At 41.7% G+C, this 18,554-nt stretch overlaps 1 protein-coding gene and 1 long non-coding RNA gene across 8 annotated transcripts in view; both read right to left on the bottom strand.

Moving 5' to 3' along the window:
• The window catches only part of LOC135449634 (uncharacterized), a 55,974-nt gene extending 52,054 nt beyond the window's left edge, over nt 1-3,920 (bottom strand). The window contains exon 1 of the long non-coding RNA XR_010440792.1: nt 3,620-3,920. This is a non-coding gene — a long non-coding RNA (uncharacterized LOC135449634). The remainder of the gene's footprint in view (nt 1-3,619) is intronic.
• A 2,312-nt stretch (nt 3,921-6,232) lies between these two features.
• Nucleotides 6,233-18,554, bottom strand: part of NRG3 (neuregulin 3) — a 501,669-nt gene continuing 489,347 nt past the window's right edge. For all 7 annotated transcript variants that reach the window (XM_064717135.1, XM_064717136.1, XM_064717133.1 and 4 more), the window contains one exon: nt 6,233-16,151. In XM_064717135.1, coding sequence (XP_064573205.1) covers nt 15,644-16,151 — 508 coding nt within the window. In that variant the 3' untranslated portion in view covers nt 6,233-15,643. The remainder of the gene's footprint in view (nt 16,152-18,554) is intronic.

Here is an 18,554-nt window from a genome sequence, read left to right as displayed (position 1 = left end):
CTTCCAGCAAAATACAGCAAAAGCACCAGGGCAGATCATGCAGAGGCAGTGTCAGGGACCTCTGACACCTTGCTTAATGAGCAGCCCCAGCATTAGTAGAAAGACCACATCCAGCTCTTGCTAATCAGTTGCTAAAGTAATGATGGCTTCAATCACCCTGATGAAGTTGATGACAATGATTAAGCTGGCTACTTAAAATGTCTTCTTGATTAAAGTGATATTTAATCCATAAATCATGGATTTCATTCCTGTTTGGCTTCATGATGCATCTTTCATGAAACTCAGGTGAGACGTTTTCCTCTCTGGTGACAAACCCCTTTGAGTTCTCCCCATTTAATTTCACAGAAATGGACTGAAGGAGGCTTTGCCCACATAAGAAATCAGGTGTTAGACAATCAGCAAGTATTCAGCCAACACCTCTTCTTGCACACAACAGCAGCCCAACATTTTATGCTTCTAAACACAAGAAAGAGAAATTCAGCCTTTGGCATGGTGAATTTTGGACCCTAGGCAGCCTCAGACTTCAAAAAGGCAGTAAATCATTATTTTATCTAGTTGAAGATGGTGGAAAAATAAGGTAAAGTATTTAATGTACACAAAAGAAATCTAACAAATGCAAATAGGGAACACTTACTTCCTTCTCAAACATGCATGTGATTACCTCAGGGATAATGTAGGGGGGAAAAGGAATACTATTATGTTAGGGTATCCACAGCTTTTACCCTGATAGTGCTGATTGAAATTCTCTCTGTGCACTGTTATTCCTTCCCAGTATTTGTAAGACATTAGTAGAAGCAGTATATTTCATCAGAGGAGTGCTAAACTGAAAGGTTTCAAGTAAAACTGGGGTTGTAATTACTTCAGGTCACTGTGGCCATATAAAAACAGTAACTTAGTGAGGAAAGGATTTAATAGCCCAGTACAGTAATATAATTAGGCACATCTTTCTAAGAAAGGTTAATCCATTTAATTCATGGTGAGAAAAAGCTCTGTGCTAGAGAATTTAAACTACATTGGCATAATTAACTAGGTAGGAATAAAAAGTTCATTGGATGTGAAACCAGAAGTTATGTATCTATACCTTGCTACATTTACAGTAAAAATTATCACCAATAAATTCATAAATGCTGTTCAATTCAAATTAAGGAATCTTCCAGAGCAAGGCATACCCTGCAGAGTTTGGGTCAAAAACAGATATAGTCAATGGTAAAATACAGTCAATGGTAAAATAGCCTGTTAAGAGAAGCAATCAAAAAGCATCAGATTTCCTGAAGACTTGGCCAAACCCACAACTATCTTTTTTTTTAAAGAAAGAAAATCCTGAATAGCTGTCATAGCTGTTATTCCTGATATAAATCCCAACATAGAATAGCAGCTCTATTTTTAGAAAAACATCAGCAACCTATCAAACATGAATAGAAAATGAACTAGAGCATGAGATGCCATAGGAGAAGTTCTGAGAAGGGCAATTGGCAACTCCATGTAGGACACCACAGAGAAAGCAGGGGACATGCTGCAGCTGGAGGCATTTGTATGATCTGTTGGGGCAAGCCAAATTTTCTCTATTCCCATGAGCCCAGGCCCATTGCACTGGAACATGTTCTGAAACAAGAGAGGTAATGGGAAGAGACTGCTACCAGAGAGGGCTGCAGAGTGCAGCATGACAGGCACGTGTATGCCTGCAGTACCTGGTCTGATGGGAGAGTCAGCACCATCCCAGGCTATAGGAACTAGTTTTAAGTTAGTTCCTAAAATTCAGTCCCTGTAGCTTTCTCTGGCCTGACTTCAGGAGAAAAAAACCCAAGTAAAATAACTAACCAAATATCTCAAACTAAACAGCATTTTTTTCCCCCTCTAGTTTCTTTGATTCTTGAAAAATAAATCAGCTCTGCTGAAAATCCTCATCTTTCCATTGGATTATTCAGTCTACTTCATCCATCATTCCTAGTCCAAGCCACCTGTCAGTCTGAAGAGTTAGGAGGTAAAGCTGTGGGCCAAGAACACCCAGGCACCACTAATCACAGCCTCCACCTGCAAATAATCCCTCTCTGGTTCTGCTCTCAGGTGATTATGCTGAGTAAAAATTTATATTCAGAGCCACCTGTTTTTCTGGTTGATAATTACCAAGAAGTCTTTTTCTCAGAGTAGATTCTCCCACCTAGTTCTGCAAGCAGCTCCCATTTGCTCACCTGGAACTTTCCACCTGGTTTATACTCATCTGGATATGCAGCAGGTTCACAGATTTTGTCCTCCAAGTCCTTGGCACAAGGCTATCCCAAAATATGCCTTCATCCTAAGTGAGACCCACCCTTTCCCCAGGCCTTGACTTCCTTCAATTCCTCTGCTGCCCACTGCCAGAGCCTCCCAAAATGTCAGCCTCCTCTTTGCATCTCAGTAAATCTTATAGTAACAATGCTTTTAAATAACAATGACACAATCACACAGAGGGCAAACCAGGATTTTGTGAGTGACTGCTCTTTTGCTGCCTGCCCAACTCTAATTTCGTCTCTCACTGTACTGAAGGAGAAAAAGTAAAGAGAAACAAGCACTTTGACTTAAGGTTAAAAAACATCCAGAACCTCTAGACATAAGCACACTATTTTAAGCAGCATTAAATTAGTAGGAAACAATTTTTTGGGGGCAACAGTGCTACACCTGAGACAAATCAGCTCCACCATCATCTTTGATTCAGCTGTGCTGGAGCAGAAACATTTTGCAAGCAAGCAAGCACTCCACTGTGACCTCCTTGTGCAAGCCCTGGCAAAAAAGATACTTACAGTAAGACTTATTTTGCACAGAACCATTGACATCCCTATAAGCATTTAGCTAGTAAGCAACTGCAGAGCTTCCCATTAATTTCAGTAGACATAACTTCAACTGTAGCTCGAGAGGTACATGTAGGCATTTCTAACAGCTTGCCATGTGAAGAGTATGAATTAAAAATATTTAAGTGATTTGAGGCAAGGTTTTGCTCTGCAGATGACTGCCTAAGCAAAGTGGTTTTAGTTTTTAGGGTACAGACCATCCCAAGGCATTCCTGATGCTGTGGGATACCTGCTGCAGCCTTGCTTCGGAAAGAACTCACAGTTAATGTGCCTTTGGCAAAGGGCATACCATAAAAACATGGAGTTTTAAGTAAGTATCAAACATGACTCTTAAAAGGAATATTACGAGTTTCTCTCATCATTCTTATTTGTTATATTTGAAGTTGAGCCCTTGAAAATTCACAGAATTCCCTGCATGTAGGATGTTTTCTGGGATGGTCAGACTGCAAGCAGTGCCTATCACAGCACAAACTGCGCTCTAAGTAAGTTTCAGATTTTTGAATTCTGCAAAGGAGGAAACAAAAATCTTACTCTTGTGTTTAGGAGAAGTCTAAGGAGATTTTCTTTTATCAGCATGCAGATTTTCAAAACAATCAACCATAGCTCTAAATGGTATTAACTACCTTAATCTCTACTCAGTCTAATAAACTAGGTTACTACACCATTGAAGAAATAAAATACCTACTCCAGGAAATAGTCAACACAACCCAAAAGGAGAAAAAGAAACAAACCTAAATGCCTTAAAAAAAAAAAAAATCACATTTAGGAAAAAAAGCCTCCTACCACAACCATACCTCCAGAGCTGCCTCCTCCCAGCAAGACAGGACCCTTCTGGTGCAGGCACACCAGGAGAAGAAACCTGAAAGGTGGGGAGACAAAGGGTGTCCTCAGCGGTTACAGCTGTGACTGCAAACCAGGAGATCAGCTCAACCCAACACAGGTGTGGGCTGCCCATGGGTGGGAGCCTCATCTGGGGCACCATTAACAACCACCCAAGTCTGCCCAGAGCCCCAAGCAAAAGGGAAACCCTCTTTCTTAACCCAGGGGACTTCATCAAACTCACCCAAGTGCCTGTGTCCCATGGGTATGAGGTGCCTGGAAGGGCAGGTTTGAAAGTAAAACTCCTTTTTTTGCTGTTTTGTAACATCAGTGTGTTCAAAAGCACTTGGGCTAACACTGCTCAAGTAAGGCGGATTGCAAGCAAAAATCAGGCATAAGCAGAAGCCAAATATCAGATGCAAGAGCTATTCTGAACCACACAGAAAAAGAAAAGCCAACACAAAAAGGCCAAGTGCAGCAGGAACTTGAGGATCTTCAAGACAGCATCCAGGAGTAATGGGGGAGCTGGACTGAGCAGGAGTGGAGCTGGGGAGGACCCAGAGCCCTGCACCCTCCTTCCCTTGCCTGGGTTCAGGGTGCTCAGCACACCATGGGCAGAGCTGGTGATGCCAGGGACCCACAAAAACTCAGGGTATTGCCAAGGGGTCCTGGCATCACCAGAGACACATTGTGGAAGCACTTGAGCAGAAAGCCTCCTTAGGGTTTGGATGAGGAATAAGCTCATCATGAGGTGGTTCAGCACACACTTGTGGGGATGTGCTCAAAAACGTGACCCTGGGCACAAGGGACAGGGAGGGACAGCCATGCAAAGCAGCACGTGAGGCAGTGAGCAGGGGTGGGCACTGTACCCACTGTGGCAGCCCCTGGCTGGTGCTGGGTGTGTGACACTGAAATTCTGCCCCATCCCCTTGGCTGCTGCTGAGATACCTTCACTGTGTTCAGGTAAGAAGCCATTCTGCAAACAACCTGTAGTTTGTTTTGTTGTTTTTTTTTTTTGGTTGGGGCTCCAGAATGGAAGACACTGCCATCTCTGCCTCTCCTCTGGGTTGGTCCTCCTGGAGAATGTGTTATTTTGGCTAGTTCAGCCTTTCTACCTGGTTCATTTAGCCCAGAGCTGACAGGCTTGCAGGTAAGACTGGAAGGACTGACTTCAGCAGCAAAAGGCTTGGGTTTTCCAGGTGGGTGCCTCTGTGTGTGCTGAGATGTCAGAGATCCCTGTAAATTGTTGTCTCCAACCCCCACTGATCCTCCCACCAGTGAGGCTGCATGAAGAGAGCTGGAATCTCCAGATGGGTCTGTCCCAACTCTCTTTGTGGCTCTGAGAACAAATGAAACCTCTGCTTTGAGTGAGAGATGGCTGCAGACAGCAGGAACACACCACTTGAGCAGGGGAAAAGGACTGAATTGGGGAAGGCCATAAGATTCATTTGTGGCACTAAATAAAAAATGACACTGTTCAGCTTCACTTACACATATGGTAAACCAGCCTGGGTGAGGGGAGCACAAAAACGAGTCAAAATACAGATTGATTCTGAAATAAGTTCTTTTTTTATCCTTTAGAACCATGGACAGGAATGTACAGCTCCACAAAAATGGAGGCCAAACATATTGAACCAAAACATTTCCTGGGATTCTGCGTGACAGTTTTTCTAAGGATATTTCCTTTCAACCAAACTCAGTCTAAAAGCAGCTTCCATTTGCAGTAATTAAAGTAATCGTGGTACACATTGCACACTTCTTGAAACACAATCTTTGTCATAGGCACTATGATTATTTTTCTTGTCTTTTTATTTGTTTTTACTGGTGAAAAAATAAACACAGGTGAAAATGAACACCTTTTTCCCCCTACTTCAATGTGTTTAGACTATGTGATTAAGTGGATATTTTCTCCAGCTATTTAGATGAATAAACTTTAAGTTGGAGCATTCATTTCTGTGATCTAAAAAAAAGTTTGTGCATGTAGCTTTACATATATATATATATTCAGAAGTCCCAAATCCAACTCAAGTGTTTATCAGTGATTTTATTGACAACAAAATCCAGTTTGTTGAAATCAAATAGTTGTCTTATTTCAGTGAATGGTTCAAGACTTTCGGCTGCAAAAAAGTTTTCACAAGACTCGCCCTAGCATTGAGAACATTGACTTTATGTTCACATTAGGTGCTGTTTCAGGCATATCTACAGATCAGTTATAAGGTAAACATAATTTTATGTGATATAGAAAAGATCTAGTGACCAATAAAGGAAAGCATGAAATCAGGTTTAAGTCTACAATAGGAGTTCATTGATTTAAATGAAGCCTGATTGACTCTGCTTGCTAAAGTGCTGAGCAAAAAATCTGAAATATTGGATTTGTGACCAATAAGATTTATACTGGGAACCAATCATTCCACTTTTGTTTCTGGACATCTTAATGTCCTTGTTGACTAAATAGGGAGGACTGAAAAACTATTTAACCAGTAAATCAGGCACATGATTTGCAAAGGCAATTCTTCCCTTGCAGTTATTCCAACTATCCCAGCTGGATATTCACAGTGAACAAACCACATTTCCATCACTTCTGGTCCAAGTGCTTTTAGTGTAGGGATTTGCTCCAGGCCACATGAGCAGCCTGTGAGCGAGGAGCACAGGGCTCTGCCTGGTCTTCTCTCAGCTAATTAAGGAAGACAGGCAGTGTGCTGGTGCCCAGATCCTGCCCACAAGGATGGAAAGTTGCCCATGAGCTACAGCACCTTCCTAGAGCACAGCCACTCCCACAGTGATGGGTTTCTCTTTGCTCTATGAAGCCACCTAGAGACAGCTCTAAATTAATGGAAATGCAAAGCTACTCCACTACTTACCAGTGAAACTGAAATGAAAATCACAACTTTGCTGCCAATTTCTATGAGGCTAGACAGGAGCCTTATTTAAAAGGACTCTGATTTCCAGGGTGTTTTTCCAAGTTGCCCAAAACCTTAGGAGAGTTTTTCATTTTTAGCATCATAGTCCTGCCCCACTGTAAACCCTATTCCCTGTCCAAAGAGGGATCTGAGCTTGTGGGATGCTCCTCACCACCCAGACCATTGCCTGCAAGGCTTCAGGAAGGCAGGAAGGGCTGGTTGGTCCTGCTTGCCAGAAGGTGATGTGGGACTTGGTGCAGCCCCCTGGCCAATGTCACAGAAACATCCCTCAGGCAAATGAAACTGAGATGGAAGCTAAGGAGAGTGGCAAATGCTGTCCTGAGCATTCTGAAAGTCTGCCCAAGATATTGCAAACCACAGACAATTTAAAACAGTTTATCTATGTCACAGCCTGCAAATAAGGGTGACCAAACCATACAGAGTCATTTTAGCATCACCTGTCTGTGCAAATGCTAATGGAATCAGCTGAAGAAGTTTTTGGTAATTAGCCCTTACTGATGCCCCTGTCCCTTCTGCAAAGAAGACAAGAGCACATCTCTTGCCTTAGCTTTGCTTAAGGTTTTAGAAGTTTTCGGGAATAAGAGCTGTCGGAAGAAAGAGAGCTTCTTGGAAAGAAAGATTGGATAAGAAAGCACATGGACAAACCCTGTTCAGAATAACCCTGCTCCCCACAGGCAGCTCAGAAATTTAGAGTCGGTCTCCTGACCTGCTTTGGAAAAAAACATACCATTGTTATCTGAAATGAAAATGCAGACAAGCTGAATTTGCCTTCATGCTTCTCTATATAACATCCGGAGAAGCAGCATGGAAATTCCATACAAGAGATAGCTTTGTTAAATAAAAGTGATAATGTGAACGATCAGCCTGATTGTGTCAAGATCTGAATGCAGACAATTGCTGCAGAACAAGCATGGAGAGTTTTCCCTGTACTGTTTGTTCTCTGGGAGGCACTGGCACAGGCTGCCCAGGGAAGCTGGGGCTACCCATCCCTGGAAGTTTTCAGCTTCAGGTTGGATGGGGCTGGAGTAACCTGATCTACTGTAAAGTGTCTCTGCCCATTGCAAGGAAGATGGAAATAAGTATCTTTCAAGGTCTCTTCTAAACCAAACTATTCTATGGTACATACATGATTTTGGACTGCAAGAGCCAGCTCTGATCTGTAGAACTGGAGTCAGAACTGCGGCTGAGCTCTGGCAAAGACAGATCAGCAATGACAATTTTAAGACTTTGGAAGCATCTTCACCTCTGCAATAATCAAGGAGAATATACAATGAAGTAAAAAAAATGAGGTTAGTTGGAATCAAACTGCTTTAACTATTCTCTGAAGTTACCCTGATGGGCAGAGACATTTCTGCTTAAATTGCCCCAGCTCAGGTGGTGGGAACTAATGAATTAGGTCAAACCACAGGCCACAGGCTCAGAAACTGTAAATCAGCACTGCTGCTGGCACTCCATATAACCTGGCAATACCTGGGAGAATCCAGCCCATCAATTTTTAGCTCATATTTTTTCATTTTGATTTAATGAGAGGAGCCTTCACGGAAGTCAGTGCTGACACCTGCCTTTTGGCACAGTCACTGGTGGAGGAGCTCAGACACCCTGTGGGTCACCTTTGGAAAGGAGCAGAGGTTGGCACTGCACAGGTGGAGACCTGGGGTTTATTTCAGGCAGCTCCACTGCTGAGCAACCACAAATACCCTCCTTTGGGAGCCTTCACATGAACTGTGCTGCAGGGAAACAGCTGCCACTTGTGCCACACCAGAGTCTGACCTGAAGTTTTATGTAGTCCAATATCTTATTTACCTTTACAACCCAAAGTTATCACTGATGCACACAGAAATATCCAGCTTCTTGTGGGCAACTTGAAAGAACTAATTTGAACATTGTTAGCATAATTCAGGTTGGAAAGTCATCTAGTCCAACATCCCTGCAACAAGCTGGGAACTCTTCAAAAAGATCAGGAGACAAACATAAACACAGATCTCAGTCATCTCCTATTATCAATATTTAAATATCAATATTTGTAATTTAGGTTTCCAACATCCGATTTAAAAAAAAAAGTTAACATAATACAAGTTACATCAAAGGATTGCAGAATTTGGAAATCCTTAACTTAAAAACAAACTAGCGCAAATTGTGAAATTTGCACTAGTTTGTTTTTAAGTTAAGGATTTCAGTGAAATGAGAATCATCTGAGAAAGAAACAAAAGGCAAGGTTTTCAGATGATGTGGATCTGGCCTGACACAAATTCCATCTGTCCTCAGCCATGGAAAGACCTGTGCTACATCAGGAGAAGCTCCCTACCCTGTTCTCCAGTTGTTCCCAGTGTGTCTTGCTGGGGTGGTGAGGGTGGTAATGCTTGTGCCAGCTCTGTTTGCCCCATCAAGAACAGGGAAAGCCTCAGCTATTTCTAGAACATTTCAGTTCAGCAGATGGCTCCAGTCTCAATAGTAACTGGTTGATTTTTGATTAAAAAAAATTAAATCAAGTATTCAAGTCTCTCTTCTTTTCTTTTTGGATATCCATTTATTTCCTGGAAGAGATCAGAGATAATCTAAAGCAAGAGAGTTTAACTTGAGTCAGAAAGCCAAAGTGAAGCCTGCACTGTGTTTCTGCCCTGCTTCTGCTGAGGTATGCAATGTATAGGAGTGGATTTCATGCTATGAAAAATCATCTCAATGTAAGCAAGGGAAACTCCAAACCTGGGTTTCCTCAGAAAATACATATGACTTACAAACCAGCCTCACTTCTTCATGTCTCTGATGCATCTTGATAACCTTAACTACAATTGTGTATTCCAGAGAAGGCAAGGAACTATTGTTTGTTTTAGAATATTAATTATTAGTAGTATTCTTTTATAGTCCTCTATTATTATTTGGGGTTTTTTTTGTTTCCAAATATTTACACAACTGGGAGCTCTTGTTCCATATTCCTTGAAGGAATGGCAGGAAAGTGATTTGCAGCACGGGCTGCATAAATCCTTCTTCAAGGAGAGAGCTTTCCCCTCAGGTCAAACTAAAGCAGACAAATGTTAAGTGCATTAAAATGTTTAAGGCCATAAATTTATTCAGGGTCCCAAATGTCAGGCTGATACTCTTGATTCTGAGGGCAAGGTAAAACCAAATGTGAATGAAGAAGCTGAAAGGTTACAAATTCAGTGAATTCAGTTAGACCAAAGCAGGCATGGACAGCACAGAAGTGGCTCTTGCACTGCAAGAAATAAGGACAGAGGTACATCAGTGCCCAGTCACTGCAGTGATGTGGTACAGACCATGGTCCCCTCAAGGAAAGCAAATTATAAACTGCATGTACCTCTCCTGATGGTGTGAAGAGAATGGGTTATCACAAGCTATGGGACAATTACAGGATTTCCATGCTGCTGACATACGTTATATCCTACAGTTTATTTACATACTTCAGTCATCAATAACCCTTCTCCATTACAGCTGTCAAGTATTATATATAGTTTCTTATATTACAAAGAAAAAAAAATAGAATTATAGGTGGTCTTGCTGTATTTTTATTACTTATCTGGGAAAACTGGCACAAGAACCGCCTTGTGGGGTATTAGAAAAATCACTCCTTGTTTACAGGAGTGTTGATCAAAGAGGAAACTGCTAAATCCTTTCAAGCAAGGAAGAGTCAGTGCAGGCTGTCAGTGAGGTGTGAGCACTCTGTCTCTGAAGCACTGGAAACAGTGCTTTAATACAGAACCAAAACATAATTAGATTTGTTCCAAGGGACAAGGCAAGCAGGAAAAAAAATGGAAATTTCTGCGCGTTTTCCTTTAATCAAACACTACCACTGTGGTCATTAATAAATTCAGATAATTTACCTTTCCTAGCAGGTAAACCTTTCAACAGTAAACAACTGCAGTGGTTTTTACTGTTAAGATGAAAGCACTCTCATCCCCTGCAGCAGACACTGGATGACTCTTTCCTCCTCCACTGTGGCTTTTCTTGTTTGGGGCTATGGTGATGACTTTCCACTGTCTCTAACAAATTCTGTATTTCTTGCAAGACACTATTAATACATTCTGTATCTCTTGCAAGAGACTTCCAATTCCTTTGGCACAATCCTCTGATTGCCATGGAATAAAAATGAAAAAATAACCCACAAACCAAACACAGGCCTACTTTATTAGTAATTTTACTTCTGTTGTAGCTTTTTGATCTCTATTTAATGTTTGAACTTTCCTGTGGAAAATACAGAAATCCTGCCTGATACCACGATTTGGAAGTGCCAAGTTGTGTTGGCTTTTTTCCCTTTTCACCTTCTATTTCTAAAACCTACTTTCCCAACTTTCTAAAAATCTTCTTATCCTTACTAATTCCCACACCAAGTCTAAACCAGAAAACTGGGTGTCAGTTGTTTTCCTGTAAGTAGACATCAAAACAAAGGAAGCACAATCTTGCTGTGAATTCAGCAATAATGCAGTACAGAACCAAAAAAAAGTTTGCATCACTTTATATTTTCAGCAAGATAAATAACTGTATTATTCTATGAACAATTTTAAAATAAAATTAGATAAAATCTTGATCTCTTTAAGGAAATCTATCATTGCAGCTTTTGGACCACAAAAGAGGAGACTTTATGACTATGTGTCAGACAATACAGATAATGGGTTCATTGACCTGTTAAGCTGCTGAAATAAAATAAAAACAAAAAAAATCACAAAAAACTGAAAAATCTATACTAAATATTTGCTGTTTCCCAATCTCCTTGAAGATAAATATTTTAAATTCATGACAAGATAATAAATCACTTTATAAACTCATTGTTTTCCATAGGGGTAAGGAGTTTACTGGGAAATTTCATTTTATTGAAAGGCAATTATTATTAATACCACTTTCAAACACAGTTTTTATTCCAGGTCTGCTCCTTCAAGCTTCAAATTTATTTACTGCAAGTAGGACTCTTTCAGAGTTCTTTGGTATTCATTTTCAGAATTTCTTATAAGACTAAGAAATGTTCAAGTAACGTCCAAAAGGAGACTACAGGAACCTGGGGATAAATTGGGAAAAGGAATCCAGATTTTCTCCCTACTTACATGAGAAGTAGGTGTGAATCAATTTCTAACATTTCAATTTGGGCGCATATTGAGCACATGCTTGGTCATAAGCACATGCCATCAGCTCCCTGTTGATTTCAAAATTCAAACTTGAAGGGTGCTGCTGAGTGGCTTTGGCATCAGCCACACTGATCCCAAGTTCCCTGCTGCTGAGCCTGGCCAGGGACACTCAGCCTGTGCCACATGGAGCTGGCAACCCAAGCCTATCACCAGCCAAGGAGCTGAGAGGGCTCACACTCTGCTGGGATGCTCAAAGGCAAAATAAAGCCTTTTGTGTAGCAGTGCTGACATCACAGGGGAGACTGCTAAGTTTTGTGGGCATCAAGCAGCACGGATTTGGGATGTGATCCTCAGTTAACAGCTGCTGCCATTGCTGCACTGACCACAGCAGCTGAGAGCGCAGCCAGGTACCAAAGGCATTCTGAAGGGCTCGCGTTCCACAGAACCATTTGTTGGTCTAAACATGTGCCTGGAGAAATGACAACATTCCAGCTTTGGGCCTTGGGGTACTGAAGGGGTTTTCAATGGTAAACACTAAAAATGTGCCCATACTTACCCACATCTCCTATTTCAAATGCTGGCATTGTTCTACTGGTTTTTAATTTATTTAGGGTTATTTTGGATTGTTTTTGAAGAAACTGTAAACAAAAATGAATTTTAAAAAAGGATCAGGATATATACCTCTCACAATTCTCCATGGTGCTGTGCTGGAGACACAGGCTTTCTCTCTGCTCAGTTCAGAGCAAGTTCAATTTATTTAGTCAGCTGCTCTCCCAGTTTGTTTGAATGCAATGCTATGTGTGCAAATTTTCACACCAGACTACACCTGGAACTTCACAGGTCAGATAAAATTTTTAATTATGATCCACATAAACGACTGAGTTCAGAGCCTCTTCCAGGGGGATTACAGACTGTCTCCAAGGCTGGGAACAGATGTACTTTAGGAATTAATTGCATTTCTCAATGACTTGCATCCCTTCCAATCCACGAGTTCAGTGGGACCAGAAGCAAAGCAAAATTTGGCCTACCATGTTGGCTGTTTCAGTACGACTTTCAAATGGATGCTTTGCACAATCAATTGTCAGACCTCAGAGAAAATGTTGCCCCATTCACTGTAAAACAGGAAGGTCCACAGAGGAAAACAGTTGCATTAGAAAAGCACACAAACAACATTAAGGCTACCTAGTTGGATGTTTTCAACCCTTTTTGTTTTCCTCTGCAAACAATGACAGTTTCAGTAAGATCTGAAGCGATGCTCTGAACAAATAATACACTAGTCTGTCAGTGGTTAATATTAACGTCTCTCTATTCAAACATGCTGAGAACTGAATAGAACAGTTAACATATAACAGTCACACATCCTTTGCTGAGTACAAGATCGTATCTCTAACATCAACCAAAGATTTCCTCACCATTTCAGATCTTCAGCTATCATTCAGTAAAACATTCCATTCTCTTAAATACATCGCTTGTCTCCTCTTTCTGGGTCTTTTGGGGGTGCTGCATGAACATGTTCTCTCCCTAAAGGCATGGCCTTTCTTCAGCTGAAATCTTGCTGTGTGTTCCCATTATGTTGCCAGAGGTGAATTTGCAGAGCTTGGGGGAGGGAAAATCTTGCATCTGAATTTTTAAGCATCAGTTTGGGCAGTATTCTGCACTGTACTGCAGAAAGATCATCCCGAAGAAATTAATGGTGAACGATTCATTACTTGTGATCACCGCTTGAAAATTGTTGAACCCGAGGTTTATATAGCACCCAGTTTTCATATAATAGGAAAATTCAGGTATGTTCACAGGGCTTATGGGCAGAGGCAAGCTCCCTTTGCTCATGTCCTGAGATGGGGGATGCAAGTGGTGTGGACAGAAAGGTCCAATGACTGTAGGGGTGCAGAGCTGAGCCCCACCTGATGCACCCTGCCTTTCAGAGGGTTTATCTGGTATGGGCTCAGGGCCATGCCCACCACAGCCAGCTCAGCTCATGCACAGTGAGACTGTGCCCAGGCACCACATAAGGCAGGGAAATGCCAGGGTGAGCCCAAACCCCACGGGGATCCCCCCTCACTGCTACAACAAAAGCTCTGTCTTTGCAGAATGGAGTCTGAACACCTCACACTCCATCCTGGGGCATAAAACAATAGTAGGCTCTCAAATACATTTCTGTTGAAAACACACAGCAAAGATTGCAGCCATAGAAAATTCTGTAAACAGGACAATTTCATCAACTTTATCTTTAAAAGTACCCCCAAAACCACAAAAGCAACCAAAAATAAGACTTGCTGAATGAAGACAGTCAAAAATAAAATTTTTTACTGCCTTAACAAAAAAAAAAAATGACATACACCTTCAGCATTTCTTTTCCAAATTTACTTGACAGAGGTTAAGATATTGCTTTATTCTGACTCAACATACAACAGCACTGTGAGATTGATTGTGCTATTTTGGGAAGTCTTGAGACTTGTGAACTAGAAAGTCTGGGGCACATTAATAAATCTAACAATTATTTTGCTTCAAAGGAATATTTTAATACATTCTGTATATACTCTTAAATTTTTTTTAATCAGTCTCCTGGCACTAACCAGGGAAGGCTATTTAGTGATTATTTATTATAGTGGATTTTTTTCCCCCAAGAATAAGGAGATATTTTAAGACTAATAAACCCAGTAAGGTGTCTCACTGAACCCAATTCATTGCAAAATTGGCACATTTTGTTACAATTTATGGGGGGAAGAGGGACTCGAAGGCTAATGCAAAAAGGACTTACAGTGTGATTAGGATACAGCAACCAGGGAATGATGCATCCTCTCTAAGGCCTTGATCCCCTGCAGGGAGGGACTTGGTGGAACCATCTGCTCTTAGAAAGCTCCATCAGAGTCAGATCTCTGCATGCCTGTGGGCCTGCCCATACTGAACCATCTGCAGGGTTGAAGCTTTAAAGTTCACAAGCCTAAGCCATAATTAATTAAAGTGACTGGAGAACTGAATGCAGGAACAAATTAGGCAGCGTGGACACTTACTGGCTGGATTTTGATCATACGGAATCTCCCTGACTCTTCTCTGAACAAGCCATAATAAAAAATAAGTTTAAAAAAAATACACACACACCGAGAAGTGCTCCTTGAGAGCTTACAAATGCTTTTAAAGTGTAAAAGTTTAGAAATGTTGAGGGGTGCTAACGAACAACAGAGTTTATGTTTCCACTTAAAAAAAACCAAACCAGAAACCAAAACCAAACCTGTTGTTATACACACGTATACATTTCCTCTCGTTCTTCCTCACTCTCCACCAAGGCAGCTCTGATAGGCAAAGCTCAGAAGATGGAGCAGCTGTGGACTCACTGAATCTCTATAGACCCTAATCCTGCTCCCACTCTTGGCCAATCCCAAAGCTCATAAATTATTCCTTTGACTTTCTTTGGGCGACTGACACCTTGAATTAATGTTAAGAGTTAAGTATCTGGTCAATTCAGGGACGTTGTTATCATTCCACAGCAGGTACCAGAACTCAGAACTAGGTGTCTGTGTGCCTGATCTCGTGATGTGAACCCGGAATCAAGAGCAGAGGGGGAGAGGGGACTGGGTCTGTGTTGGGCTTACAGGACATGTTCTCCAGGGTCTGAATCCCTGCCCAGCAGCTCACTGCAGCGCTGCCCTGAAACCAGAAATGCATCTAAGGACGGTACTTGGCCTTTACTGAAAAGAAGATGCATAGCCTAAGCCTTCGGACAGCCGAACAGGACCATGGAAAAGTCCTCTGGAACTGGAACTGTGTAATCCTGCCTGGAAAGCATCTAAAAGCACGCTTCATCCCTCCTGGAACTTTTCCCTTAAAAAAATATTTTGTTAAAAAACACTATGATATGAGGGCGATTGACTATTTGGTTTCTTCTAAGTAGATGCTCTTAAATTAATGCATATAAATAATTTGTATTTAACTTCCTCCCTTCCTGTTCAGCAAAGCGTCGAACGCGCGGACCTCTCGCTTGCCCTCCCGCAGCCCCCAGGCGGAGTCACTTGGTGAGTACCGAGTCTCTCTGCGTGTCACTTTTGAGGACAAAGTGTGCCTCTCGCTCTGCCTTGGCTGTGGGGCTCATGGGCAGGAAGGCCGTGTTCTCGCTCGCGCCGCCCCGCGCCTCCGCGCCCGCCAGCTCCGCGTCCTCCGCCCGCCGCGCGTCCGTCAGCATCCGGATCTGCTCCTGCACAGTTTCCAGCAAGACTTTCACCTCGTGCTGTTCTGCTATTAGACAATTACTGACTGGGGAACTCACGTTGACAAGTTCAGCAGAATAGGAGTTTTTGCACCATTTGATGCCTGTTACTTCAGGAACATTTTGCATTTGCATGCAGGCTTCGTCCAAGCCCACAGACGGGATGATGGGGACGGAGTTGGCCCTTGAAGAGGAATAGCTGACCAAGTCCTTCTGATCCACGTTATTAAAATATGGGGTTGTCTCTCTTGAAGGCAGTTGCATATTTATTGAAGGATTCTGAGGAGTTTTTAAACCACTGGATGAATACCTGGAAAGAGTGAAAAAAAGAGTTCTCGTTGTACATCAAGTGGTCAGAGCAACCAGCAGCAGGGACACTGTGTGAGATTCAGTGAACTGTGCTGAAGAGATACACACCACTTTCTCCTGAAATAGAGGAGCACTTGGCTGTGGTGGGGCCCTGGGGAAGACAACAGGCTCTGGAGACTGGTTTGGATTCTCAAATCTGCCAGTGGCAAAGCACTGCTTTTCTCTCAGTCTCATTTCACCCACCATATATGAGAATAATGGAAATTTCTTTTTAAAACATTTCAGAAGTATTATACGTATATAACATAATATGTATTATATTTCAGAAGTAGTATAATGTATTATTAATTTTCTTTGAAAATAAATTTGGAATTCTATTCCTACATTTCTTACCAGGGAAATGGATTGATACTTCCTTCAGTGTCAGAACTCTCAATGTCAAACGGTTGCTTTAGGAAAACACTTTTAAAAAGTGCAGGGAAAAAGAACATTAAACACTCATGGTTGTGTAGTGTTTATTTACATAGGAATGATTGTCTGTACTCCCCTTCAAACAAGCAGAGCATTTAAGTGCACTGTACCTCTGAATAAATATTTTTTTTCGATAGCCCATACTTGTAATGCTGGCCTGATTTGTTTTATTGGATTTCAGCTGGAAATAGAGATAATATATAGGACTTGAGCAAATGTCTGTGTTCTCTTGATACTGTAATACTGTTTAAAAAACAAATCCTTTATCGTCCACTAACACACATTATAACATGATTTTAATGATTGTGAAGCGACTTAGTGAATTTGTATCAGCATTTCCATTTTGTTTCAAAGCCAAACTCTGTTTTGTTTACAAGAAATACTTAAAAAAAACAGAAATGGAAAGTATAATAAATATAAAATAAACAATGACCAAAGGAAAAAAAAAAGATGTTTCCCATCTGAAATTAGTACTTCTAGAAATGCTCTAGGAGTTACTGTATTACCAGTCATGGTTGCTAAGGACCACAGACATCACCTCAGTACCAGAACGTAATTTATTTATAATCAGCTTATCACTATTTAATAAGGCAAGGTAATGGTGAATCTAATATGTTTTGTCCATGAATGAGGAAAGCAACATTTAGATCTGGTGTGGAAGCAGGTGCTCTGACTTGAAGGGTATTATTCCAAAAGTTCCTTAAGCCTGCTGGACCTCACTAGGAATATCCTTCCACTCATATGTGCCTCCTGCTTTTTGGGATGAGTGGAAAAAGAGTTAAGGAAGAGAAACTGAATGGCATGAAACTGCCGTGTCCAGCATTGGCACAACCAGGAATTAACTGGAAAGGCTTCCCCTGGCCCCATGCTCCTGGCCAGGTGTCAGACAGGAGGGAGCAGGAGACAACTGCAGGCTCCCTTCCAGCACAGTGCCACTGAGCTGTGATTAACTGCTGTGTGGTGGCACTGGGTTTGTACAAGAGCTGCACACACGCCCTGCCCACGTGGAGCTGGCACATCCCGTACCAGGACTCTCCTGGCATCCCCAGGGCTGCATCTGGGAGCTCTGTGAGGAGGAGGAAGGGCTGGGAACTCTGCTGCCAGGTGAGGGAAAGAGATACTGCCTTGGGAAATGTCACCCAGGGGAAAAATGGAGCAAGCAGCTTTCTGGGATGTGTGCTAGAACTTCCTGTGCGTGCTCTGCAGCTGTTTCACATCTGAGACTTGGTTAATGACATTGGCACTATGCTCAGACACACCTGCAGCCATTCATGGAGGGGCTTTCTACACCAGCTCTCAGGATGAATGAAATACTCATCAGGGGTGTTAATCCTGAGGGAGGACAATTAAAAAAAACAAATGAAAACAAAACAGTGCAGACCTTTGGGTTGTGCCCATTCTTGTTTCCTTTGCTTATATATAATTGTTCAAACGACTATAGCTGGAGAGATCGCATCAGTTGCATTAGTCCCTTTTTTGGTAATTCAGGCCCTAAATATATTCTGGGCTGCACCCTGAAAACAAAGGGAGTGAATGTTTTTAATGAATTTCACATGCAATGTAGGTATTATATGGATGATATATAAGCAAAACCAAGAAAAGACTGAATTAAAATGGGTTTGGTGAGAAAACAGTAACATTTGCCAATTCCACAATAGAGATTCTTGGGGTTTTGAAAATTAACTGGCAGCAGCAGTGACATGTAACGAAATGCCTGGTGTATTTCCATAATATTTTTTTGAAATACAGATAGACATACCAATGTTATGCCAGAATAACACGTTTCTGCCCCTGCTCACAGGGCTTTCAAAGGAGAACTGAGGTTGTATTGAAGTGCATACACTGTGTGCAACAGGTGAGGTATTAAACTCGAAGGGATATTAAATCTAAACCATGTGAGACTTGGCTTTTAGTTAATTACAAACTGATCCAT

The sequence above is a fragment of the Zonotrichia leucophrys genome, chromosome 6 (genome assembly GCF_028769735.1).
Source record: "Zonotrichia leucophrys gambelii isolate GWCS_2022_RI chromosome 6, RI_Zleu_2.0, whole genome shotgun sequence".
Taxonomy (NCBI): domain Eukaryota; kingdom Metazoa; phylum Chordata; class Aves; order Passeriformes; family Passerellidae; genus Zonotrichia; species Zonotrichia leucophrys.
The sequence above is the reverse complement of the archived record's forward strand: the minus strand, read 5'-3'. Positions and strand labels throughout refer to the sequence as shown.